Genomic DNA, 12,463 nt, shown 5'->3' with positions numbered 1-12,463 from the left:
ATGTTCGAGTGGGATGATTCAGCCGGTTTAACAGCTTTTCAGGACGCCAAACAGAGATTCTGGGAAATTTATCATGGTTTTCCTTGCGAGAACAAGTTGCCAAGTAATGCAAAAAATTTGTATATCGATGATATTGACTAGAACTCCGAAATTGACCCAGGACTTTTCTTGGAAATAAAGTCACTTACCGACAATGCTAAGGAGATGGATTAGTTTTCGATTCCGTTGGAGGAAATTCAAGCCACTAGATAGGATGAATATAAAGAACCTACACCTCGCTTGCCTAGCATAGTTGGATCACCATAGTTGGATCAAAGAAGAATAAGATCACAATAAAATTGGCAAACACTGGCTAAGAACTTTATTATTAATATTCGATATCGTCATCATATTCTTAAGGACTTATTGTTATTGTTATTGAATAATTCGAACACTAATGATCATTATGATGTGGTTGAATAATATTATGCATGGCAAATCAATATATATTAATTTTTTACATTTTCTAGTTTGAACACTAATGATCATTACCATGTATATGTTTTACTTGCTCTGGTTTCTATAGATAATGCTTTTCTGGTGTCGGGTGTCATAGTGGCTACTTTACTCATGCTTGGTGTTCGTCATGTTCAACGGCTCTACAATGAAAAGAAGGTATAAATTTGATTATCATATCAATTATTTAGTGCATTGCATGCTATTAATTCTTATATGTCAATGCAATGCTAGTTTCTGTCTATTATTGATATATATATATATGCATTTTGGTAGTAGGTTGAAGAAGCACGGGAGAAAGGGATTGAATTATTCCATTTATTCCATTAGAGCAAATTAAAACCGCTGGATGGGAGTATGATGAGTTTACACCACGCTTACCTACCATAGTTGGATCATAGAACAATAAATACAAACAAAGCCAAAGAACTTACATTATTAGTTTAATAGTAGTAGTTAATAGAATATTTATTTGTAAATATGATTTATCATTTTTTTGTTCATAGAAATTAATCCCTCTAGGATCCGTAGTTACTCTTTCAAATGATGTGGTCTTTAAAGTTTGAACTTGAGTTCTCCCCTTAAAAACATATTTTATCTATGTGTATTCTTGTCTTATGCTTAAATTTTAGTGCAATTTCATGGAAATCAATATACTAAATTTTAATGTTTTGGCTCATGAACACATTAGATATAATTTAATTTTTAACCTCAATTTTAAGGTTTAATGGGATTTTATACCAATTTCTCATTTAGGGTCTGTTTGATTGACGGAATTGATTTTCCGGAAAATCATTTCTAACTTTTCCGGTGTTTGATTGGCGGAAAACATTTTTTATTTGGAAAATGAACTCCAAAACAAGAGAAAATGGGTTACAATTTAGGGAAAATGTCTTACCCTTTCAATTTCAGTAAGACATTTTCCGTGCTCTCCTCTCTATCGCCTCCTTCATTCCTTCCTTCATTTCCGGTAGAAAACTTCTTCTGTTTATCGATTTTCCAGTAACTTATTTTTTTAATTATTCAATACTTGTTTTTTTAACACAATTACAAATAATTTATTTGATATTAGTTTTTTTCAATTTATAACGATTAATATTGTAGCTTAATAATTGAGTATTATTATAAATAAATCATTGCAATATATGTAAAAATAATTTAAAATATAAAAATTTATTAATATATGTAAAAACAACTTTTTCAGAAAATATTTTCAGAGAATCTGTCAAACAGCAGAAAATATTTTACACAGATTCAATCAAACACCAGAAAATATTTTCCAGTAAATCATTTTACAGAAAAGTAAAATATTTTCCAAAAATCATTTTACGGAAAATATTTTACTGGCAATCAAACATACCCTTACAATAAAAACAAAATCATACCAGCATGATCAATCAGAAATACTAATTTAAGGAGTTTTCACTTCAACACAAGAATAACATAGTTAAATAAACTTCAAATTTGAATATAATGACCAAGATAATAATTTAATTATAAAACAAATTTTATTTATTTACTTATGCATCAACCAAAAAATTTAAACTTCAAATCTGAATATAAATGTGATGACCAAAATAAGTATATCATATGACATCAAAAATGTAAATATGTCTTAATAAACAAAAAAAAAACTATAATGTGAAAAGTATATTATAATTATTGATTAATGAATAATAATATTGTAGAGATGTAATTTTGTATATAAAATTATCATATAAAGAAATAATCTTATACAAAGTTAATTTATAAAACAATAAAAGGCTATCTTGTTAAAAGATACATTATAAGGATTTTTCTAATTCGTCATTTTTACAATTCTACTTGAAATTTGTTGCATCAAAGTATTCTACATTGTACTAAAGCTTATGACAAAGAGGAAATAATAATCAACTAAGTTATTACATACAAAGGATTACTCATTCCAAACTCGAATCATTACCTGCATGGGAGAAAATTTTATGCATTAGAAGTGGGTGCAATGTAACACCCCTAACCCGTATCCGTCGCCAGATTAGGGTTACGAGACATTTTCGAACAAGACACAGTTCAACACAATTATTTATCACCTTTCATACACCAAAGAATAACGATACATTTATAACATTATCAAACTTGAATATCTTCAATTCACTTATTTAAATTCAAATATATAAATAAGTATTTCACAATTCAAATCAATCATACCTTACTGAGCATGTGTCACAAATAACACATTTCAAAATTCAAACTAATTCAATTCCAGCATACATCAAAATTCAATCGAACATGTTCTATAATTAATAAATTCGAACCAAACTTGTATACATAAGAGTCATGTTCAATTAAATAATACTTTCAATATTTGATTCCCTAAATCCATCATATTAATGACATTTTCATAATTAAATCATATTCAAGTAACTTCTGTATATGTACATATTCAATATTTGATTCCCTAAATCCATCATATTAATGACATTTTCATAATTAAATCATATTCAAGCATATAACCTCACTTTTCAAATACAGAAAATATGTTCGTACATAATTTCATTATCTAAATATCAAACATTTCATTTTATAACTTCTGTATATGTACATAATGAAACCAATATGTATACAACTTAATGTACTATCACATATGCAACATTAGCAGCATTATAATATGGTCGTACATACCTTTGATGTCATTATATTGTACACATATGACCATTTCAATAAAATCATTCAATCATAAACTATACACACTCAATTCAAATCAACTTGTCCTTTAATCAACTAATCCAATAAATTTATAGAGGCTAAATTGAAACTTGTATTACTCACTTAATTATCATTACCTGATTTCGTATACATCTTAATCAATAATTTTAAGCCCACTTTAAAGTCATTTATATATCATTTAAAAGACTAAAAACATGCATATTTATTTATTACAAGTTTGCGCATATGAATACACCACTTTAGCCATATCCAAATATTCATACAATTCGTATCATTTTACAAATACAAAATCGAATATTAAGTCCACTTGTATGAACAAATCGTACTTTTATTAAATACTCCACATTCCTAGTTTATTTCATAACAAATTAGTATCCATAAATAACCTCATAAATTGTACAAGATTTAGCCATTAAATCATAAGTCAAAATATGTCACTTCCTAATCAAACTATATCAATTCAAATAATAAAATCATACCTATCACTTTACATTTTCCAAACCTATATCCATACAAAAATTTATAGCATAAAACACACTTCCAAAACAGGTCTAGATCATGACCAAAAATACACATGTTCTTCCATTATAACCGAACATATGCACGTTACTAGTTTCTTTCAAATCAATTTATCAATATAAATATACTCTTACAAACCAAATTTAACTATCATTTCATCTATGATTTACTTAGCATTTCACGTATATGTTGTAATCGAGTTCACTTAATTACTAAATTACATAATAATACCTTAACAAAGCATATCAAACATAATTCACATAAATAAATATGACATGGCCGAAATACCAAAATCAACATATCTATCACTTGATCAAAGCATAAAAATCATGTTTAACAAAATAAATAAGCCATTTTCACATGGTTCATATTTACATACCCAAAAATCAAACATATTAACTAGACTATACATTCCATAAATTCAAATTCAAACTTAGTAAAATACCGAAAACAGCCGATAGTGTAACAGCCGATAGTGTGATAGACTTCTCTGACGATCCCCAAGCTTGTAACCAACTTCCAATTTTATAAAACGAAAAACAAACACACAGTAAGCTATCAAAGCTTAGTAAGTCATAAGCAAATAAACCGAAAACAGCCGATAGTGTAACAGCCGATAGTGTGATAGACTTCTCTGACGATCCCCAAGCTTGTAACCAACTTCCAATTTTATAAAACGGAAAACAAACACACAGTAAGCTATCAAAGCTTAGTAAGTCATAAGCAAATAAACATTTAATCATTTACATAAATTAAGCTAGACAATTAATAATAAACCATTATAATTTCACATATAATTCAACTTATCAACTTATGTATCAAAACTTATATAATTTGTAATAACTTTCCTCTTTGCCGAATAATCAATTGAACATTAATATAATTAATCATCACTTTCCTCGATACACATATACATCAAAGATCGAATACATTTATATTCAAATATGCAATCACATAATTCATATTTCACATAGTTTCATATCATTAATTCAAGTATACAACTTACCTTATTTTCACATAGGTAATCAACTATAACATACCTGGTCACTTAGCCTGATTTATACATTCGTACACAACTTATCTTTTTCCATTGAACCGTTCGGAATTAAAAAAGATACGCGGATAATCAAAAAGCTTGTACAACGCCAACGTCCTAGATGTGGTCTTACATGTAATCACATATCGATGCCACTATCCTGGACAAGGTCTTACACGTATACAAAATTTGAAGCGAACGTCCTAGACGTGGTCTCATACGAAAACACATATCAGAGATCCTATGTCATGATATATGTATCCTAACTATTCCTAGGGTTTGTACAGGGATTTCGGGCATTGGTTCTCAAGTGGATCGAGCTCAAAATATAGCTCTTTTGCCCAATATACATTCGGCCATACACAATTAAATTCACAAAAATTCCATTCATTGTGTAACATATATATTATCAAATTTAACGACATTTATATGTTTAAAGACTTACCTCGGATATCGGTGGACGAAATCGACTACTCGACTATTTTCGACTTTCCCCGGTTTAATTTCGTTTTCTTTCGTTCTTGATCTAAACATATTCAAATTAAACTTATTGAATCATAATTTACTTAATTTAGTCTAAAAACACATAAATGAGAAAATTATCATTTTTTCCCTGACATTTTACACTTTTTAGAATTTAGTCCCTATTGCATAAAATACAAAATACACAAAATTTGCATATACCATAGCTAGGCCGAATCTTCCTATAGTCCATCTAAGTCCACACATTCTATTTATTTCATATTTTAGTCCCTAAAAATATTATTTTTGTAATTTAGCCCTAAATACTCAATTTCATCAAAAATTCCAATACAAAACATATTAATCTAAAACATATATTTCATTATTCATCATTAAACATCACAAAACACAATTATTCATCAATGGCATAACTCAAAATATTCATCAAAATAAAAAATTCAAGCATGGGTCGGATAGTATTCGAAGCAACGATCTCAAAAACGTAAAAATTATCAAAAACCGAAACAAAAACTAACCTTAATCAAGCTAAATAAGTGCTGAATGTTCAAAGATTTTTCTTCATTTATTTCTTTTGTATTTTCGGTGAAGAAAAGATGAAAAATTGCATGGTTCTTTTATTTTATTAACATATATTAACATTATTATTATTTTACTAAATTAACCTTTACTTAATAATATATAAAACATATAATATAAGGTCATTCTTGACCATTTCCATCCACTAACTTATATAGTGGACTAATTGCATCATAGAACCTCCAAATTATAAAGACAATAACTATTAGGCACTTTCATATTTAACCATTAAATTTTTATTTTACGCGATTAAGCCTTTTTCTCAAATTAAGCACTCAAACAATAAAATTAATTCACGAAACTTTCACACATGTAAATTCGCACATAATAAACACAAAAATAAAATTTTAAAATATTTTTCAGACTCGAATTTGTGGTCCCGAAACTACTATTCCGATTAGGGTCAAAATTGGACTGTCACATACAATGTCATGGGAAATATTTGTTAAAGCAAAGAAGAAATTGTATGAAAATGACAAAGGGCTTGAAAGTGCTCGAGTGGGATGATTCGACCCACAACTTTTCAGAAAGCTAATGCCATGGGAAATATTTATACAAATTCTTCTTTACTAATAGGATTTTATATCAATTTCTCATTTAAAATAAAAATAAAATCATACCATCATAATGAATAGAAAATACTAATTTAAGGAGTTTTCACTTCAACACAAGAATAAATAATGAATAGAAAATACTAATTTAAGGAGTTTTCACTTCAACACAAGAATAACATAATTAAGTAAACTTCAAAATTGAATATAATGACCAAAATAATAATTTAATTAAAAAACAAATTTTACTTATTTACTTATGTGTCGGCCAAAAAGAATTAAACTTCAAATCTGAAATATAAATGCAACGGGTTTTCCAAAATCTTTGTTTAGCTTTTTGAAAACCTGTTAAACCGGTCGAATCATCCCACTCGAGCACTTTGTCATTTTCATACAAATTCAAGTTGCCAAAAGTAATGTAGCAAATTTGTATATCGATGATATTGACTGGAACTCCGAAATTGATTCAAAATTTTTCTCAAAAATAAAATCAGTTACCAATAATGAAGATGTAGAAAAAATTTAACATTGTCTTTTTCTTCATCTTCATCTTCATCTTCATTATCGGTAATTGACTTTATTTCTGAGAAAAATTAAGGAAAAATTAAGGACATGGATTGGTTTTAGTTTTTCTCGGAAATAAAGTCACTTACTGACAATGAAGATGAAGAAAAAGACGATGTTAAATTTTTTCTTCATCTTCATTATCGGTAATTGACTTTATTTCTGAGAAAAATTTTGAGTCGATTTCGGAGTTCAATTAATATCATCAATACACAAATCTGTTACTTGGAGGAAATTCAAGCCATTGAATGGGATGAATATGAAGAACCTATGCCTCGCTTGTCTAGCATAGTTGGATCACTATAGTTGGATCATAGAAGAATAAGATCACAATGAATGGGATGAATATGAAGAACCTACACCCCGCTTGCCTAGCATAGTTGGATCACTATAAATAAAATTTTGAAAGACATTCTTCTATGATCCAACTATAGTAATCCAACTCATGTCCGCATTTTAATGGGACATGAGTTGGATTACTATAGTTGGATCATAGAAGAATAAGATCACAACGAAATTGGGCAATTGTTATTTTTGAAGGAAAATATTAAGTATGGTTCATTTTTGTCAGGTAAAATTTGGAAAGACATTAAGTATTTGGAAAGACATTATGTAAGATTAAATAGAGAGAGTGTAAGATTAAGTAAATAAAGATTGGTATTGAAATTACCTTTTATATTTTAGAATCTTGATGCCAATGGAAATGTAAGATTGTCATCTCAAGGAAATGTTTTAAATGAGATTTCTTTGGATATCATATTAATCAAAAAGTTTTAAGTACAAAATAACTTTTTACTAATATTAAATATTATTGAAAAATATTAAAATTAACAAATTGTATTATATTTTGTCAAAGTAATTTTAAAAGTTACCATCAAATTCGTATTAGAATTAAAATGTTTAGTGAAATAAATATATCAAATAATCAATACCTTATAATATATATCAAATATTGTAATATTATATTTCAAATAATCATAATAGTTGTAGTTCATTTGAATGTTGACATGAGGAAATACAATATTAATAAAATTAGAAGCTAAATTATCATATTAAGCTAGATATAAACAAAAAAATTATCAATCACACTAACATATAAATACATTATAATTTAAAAAAAAACCCTTCTACTTCTCTCTATTTTTACCTTTTGACAACGTTTTGATGGCCAACCAACCCCACCCCCACCTCTTTCTAGCCCTTCAATCTCTGTTTTTTTCCCTTCCGCTTCCTTGTTTCCCTCCTCTTTACCCCAGCTTCTATTAGTGTATGGGAATAAAAAATAATTTATAAAAACTTAACGAAGGCTCAGTGCCACTTTCTTTAAAGTTTTATTCATTTTTCTTTATATTTTAGTGTACAAAAGAGTTAGTAGAAAATGAACCTCGAGAATATAGTGAAGCCTAAGCCCAATGATTATCGATGTTTTGCATTAACAGAAACAATCCATTGAGCATTGAACAAAGTATAGCAAGAGTATCAATCTCAATAAAGACTTTTTACAATAATTCTTTGTAAAACAATTAAAGAATAATAGAAGATGAAGGAGAATAAAGAGAAACAAAAGTTTTTATGTTTTGATATGTAATGCAGATGAGATCCCACCTATTTATAAGAGGTCACATATCTCTTCATAGAGATGTAACTATCTATTATAACTTTTGAATTTAAGAGATATAACTCATCACTAATAACTATTGGTTAATAATCAAATGACATCATTTTTGAATCACTTATAAATAACTATTGGAATATTATAAATATTTTAAAAATGTTCCATATCTTTTTCCTCCCTTTCCCTTTTCCCTCTCTCCTAGTCAACCATCAATGTCTTTTCGTCATATCCTACCACTCTTTCATCTTATTAAGATGCTCATCTCGGGTTTTTTACCCAATTAGGATAAAATAAAAAATTACTGAAATAGTATGTCAGAAAAAAATTACCAAAATGGGTTACTTTTTCATTGGAGCCTATTTCGTAGGCGCCAATGAATAAAATAATAATAAAATTTTTTAATAAAATATAATTTTATATTTTTTTAATATATTTTTTTAAAAAATACGGGTCAAAAATACGGGTCGGGTCGGGTGGCGCCTCTCAAGTAGGCGCCAATGAAGGAGCCTGATGGAGAGGCGCCAATGGGTGTCAGCCCCCCTGCATGCTGCTGCTGGTGCTAGTGAATTGTCCCTTCATAAGCTTTTATTTTTGCTATAAGTAATAGCAAACGGTCCCAAAATCAGTCCACACGATAGAGAAAAAAAAAAGAGAGAAAGGAGAAGAAGAAAGAAAAAAAAGGTAATGTATTTTTTTAATAAATAATTTTGTTTATAATTTAAAAGGTTTATAGTTTGTGAAATTTTTAGGATATATTTTAGAAAATATTGTGAATTTTTTTATTAATTATTAATTATAAATTATCTATATTTAGTGTTTATAGTTTAGATTAGAATTTTGTATGAATATTTTAAATTTTTGTATGAATATTATAATTTTTTTATGAATATTGTAATGTTGTATGAATATTGTAATTATTTTATAATTAAATTTGTATTTATAGTTTTGGATTAGTAATTTTTTGTATGAATATTGTAATTTTGTATGAATATTATAAATTTTTTGTATGAATATTGTAATATTGTAGTTTTGTATGAATATTGTAATTTTTTTGTATGAATATTGTAATTTTGTAATTTTGTATGAATATTATATTTTTTTGTATGAATATTGTAATATTATAATTTTTTATGAATATTGCAATTTTTTTGTATGAATATTGTAATTTTGTAATTTTGTATGAATATTATATTTTTTTGTATGAATATTGTAATATTATAATTTTGTATGAATATTGTAATTTTTTTGTATGAATATTGTAATTTTGTAATTTTGTATGAATATTGTAATGTGGCGATAGATTGTAATATTGTAATATTGTAATTTTTTGTATGAATATTGTAATTATTTTATAATTAATTTGTTAGTAATTTGGGAAAAATTCACAATATTTTGTGTTTGTAATTATTTTAAATTTAATTTATTAGTAATTTAGGATTAAGCTATAAGTTGTTGTGTTTAGTTTAGTATTTGGTGAGTTTAACATATAAAGTTTATAAAAAAATTAAAAATCATTTCATTAAAAGTTTAATTATAAATAAATTAAAATCATTTTATTAAAAGTTTAATTATAACTGACTTTTTTAATCATATAGTTGTTGTTAACTCATTTAATTTTTATATAATGTAACTTCTATATAAATAAATTTTATTTGATTTTGTATTTATTTAACAGAAATTATTGATTTTTTGAAACAAATTAACTGGATTCATTTTTTTATTGCAGATTTGCAGGAAATGGGTTCTCTAATTAATAATAATAATCACATATCAAGTACTATTAATGAGATGGTAATAAAATTTGTTTTTGATATTCATGTTATTTGTTGAATTAAATTATATTGTATTAACTATTTTGCTAATTTAATAATGTCAGGGTCCGTACCGCGCATTGAGGGGCCGTGTTAATAGTGTAAGGTTTCAGCCAGATGAACGCCTAATACCATACTTAGAGTTAGCCGGGTTCGGATCAGCGGCATTGATTCGGACTTTTGAACTGCGATACGACTTGATTTCCGCTTTAGTCGAGCGATGGCGTCCGGAGACCCACACATTTCATCTGCCGTGCGGAGAGTGTACCGTCACTCTAGAGGATGTTGCACTACAGCTCGGGCTTCCCATAGACGGGAATGCGGTCACGGGCGTAAGTTCAATCTCTAGGCCGGCTACCCTTTGCAATGAATTACTTGGACGCTCGCCAAGTCAGGGGAAATTTACCAGTTTGAGATTTTCATGGCTACATGCCAATTTTGAGCATTTGCCAAGTACTGCTAATGAATGGGAGGTGATGCAGGCTGTTCGAGCTTACATTATGCACCTTATAGGGGGTGTACTCATGCCGGATACAAACGGCAGTAAGGTCCACTTGATGTACTTACCCTTATTATCCAATTTGCATAACACTCGTTCATACAGTTGGGGGTCCGCAGTTTTAGCCATGCTGTATCGCGAACTTTGTCGGACAACAACTCCTTCTGCGGTTGACATGGGCGGAGGCCTCATACTGCTGCAGTCATGGGCACTTTACCGGATGCCATTCTTGGCATCCATTAGGCATCAATCATATATAATGTCAACTCGTTAATAGGTGATGAATTTTTACTCATTATAATAATTAGTTGACTTTTTCTATATTAACATTTTTGTTTTCGTAGGTGGAGTAGTAATCCGAGTATCGGGAAGTCACAGACGGTTCCGATGTATCGTCTAATGATTGAGAATCATGCTGGAAAGGGGGTAAATTTTTCGGATATAAACTTAATTTTATTATTTTATCTCACTCAACCCGCGTTAATATAACAACGTTATTAACTGTGCAGTTCATTTGGATGTCGTATTCTACTCCAGAAATTATGGCAGTTATCCCATCATCTGCCCACGTCCACTCAAACCTATGGTGCATTAGTGCACCCATTATCAATTTTAACATAGTGGAGTGGTATCATGGCAATCGAGTACTCCGACAATTCGGTTGCATACAGTATATCCCGACACTGACAGTACAATTGGGGGAGATCCATGGGATGAACAAGAAGGGGAGGTATGGAGATAATTGAGAAGAAGTGCACGAAGAATACATTACGATATGGAACAACCGGTTCGGGAGGGTACCTCAGATGGATCGTGCTCCGGATTTGCAGCCCTCGATAGAGTATATGCAGTGGTACTGTGAGACAGGGAAACCATTTCTGTTTGGTGGGCGGTCGATTGTAGTCCCTCCGTATACGACACGAATTATGCAACCCCTTCGAGATCTGCATCATGCACCGGAGCCAGAGCCAGACCCAGAGCCAGCGCCAGAGCCGGAGCCAGACCCAGAACCACATTCTAGGGATAGTTCTTATCATCCAGAATTAGGGGGCGATGACTATTTCGTGGCCTCGTATCCACCTCAGTACTCCGCTCCTTCCGGCCAATATCCACCGTCGTACTCCTCTCCTCTCGGATCAAGTTCATCTCCTCTCGGATCAAGTTCATCGATGGCATTTCAGACATATGATTATTCATCTATGTTTCAGACACCCCGACATACTGTCGAGGAGAATGTTGATAATCGTAGTCGCCCACAATGTGAGCGTCGAGCTCCACAAAAATATACCCCTAGAACCACAACATCAAACCATCAATTTTAGGGGTTTTTGTAATAAACAACCGCATATTTATGTAATGATAGTTCTTATCTAAATAAAATTACAATGGTTTAAAAATGTCTCCATAACTGCAAGAAATTGTAGACAATTTTGTGATTCAAACCATATTTATGTAATGAAGTACATATCAATTTCTACTCGATTGAGACGATTGTCCAACATGGTAGTTTCGAAGAGGGCATTTACTCCGATTGTCCATATCTGCGACTTCTGCATAAATGCAGCTCATACCCGCCAATTGCAGCCTTCTGCCAACCTCCAACACTCT

General features: G+C 29.7%; 1 protein-coding gene across 1 annotated transcript; it reads left to right on the top strand.

The window, feature by feature from the left end:
* LOC121217111 (serine/threonine-protein phosphatase 7 long form homolog) lies at positions 1-11,601 on the top strand. The gene is made up of 5 exons (XM_041092671.1): positions 1-103; positions 566-654; positions 10,422-11,098; positions 11,200-11,281; positions 11,365-11,601. Exons 1-5 carry the CDS (start codon positions 1-3, stop codon positions 11,599-11,601), a joined length of 1,188 nt encoding a protein of 395 aa, XP_040948605.1.
* The last annotated feature ends 862 nt before the right edge of the window (positions 11,602-12,463 follow it).

Source organism: Gossypium hirsutum, chromosome D05 (genome assembly GCF_007990345.1).
Source record: "Gossypium hirsutum isolate 1008001.06 chromosome D05, Gossypium_hirsutum_v2.1, whole genome shotgun sequence".
NCBI classification, from domain to species: Eukaryota; Viridiplantae; Streptophyta; class Magnoliopsida; order Malvales; family Malvaceae; genus Gossypium; species Gossypium hirsutum.
The sequence above is the reverse complement of the archived record's forward strand: the minus strand, read 5'-3'. Positions and strand labels throughout refer to the sequence as shown.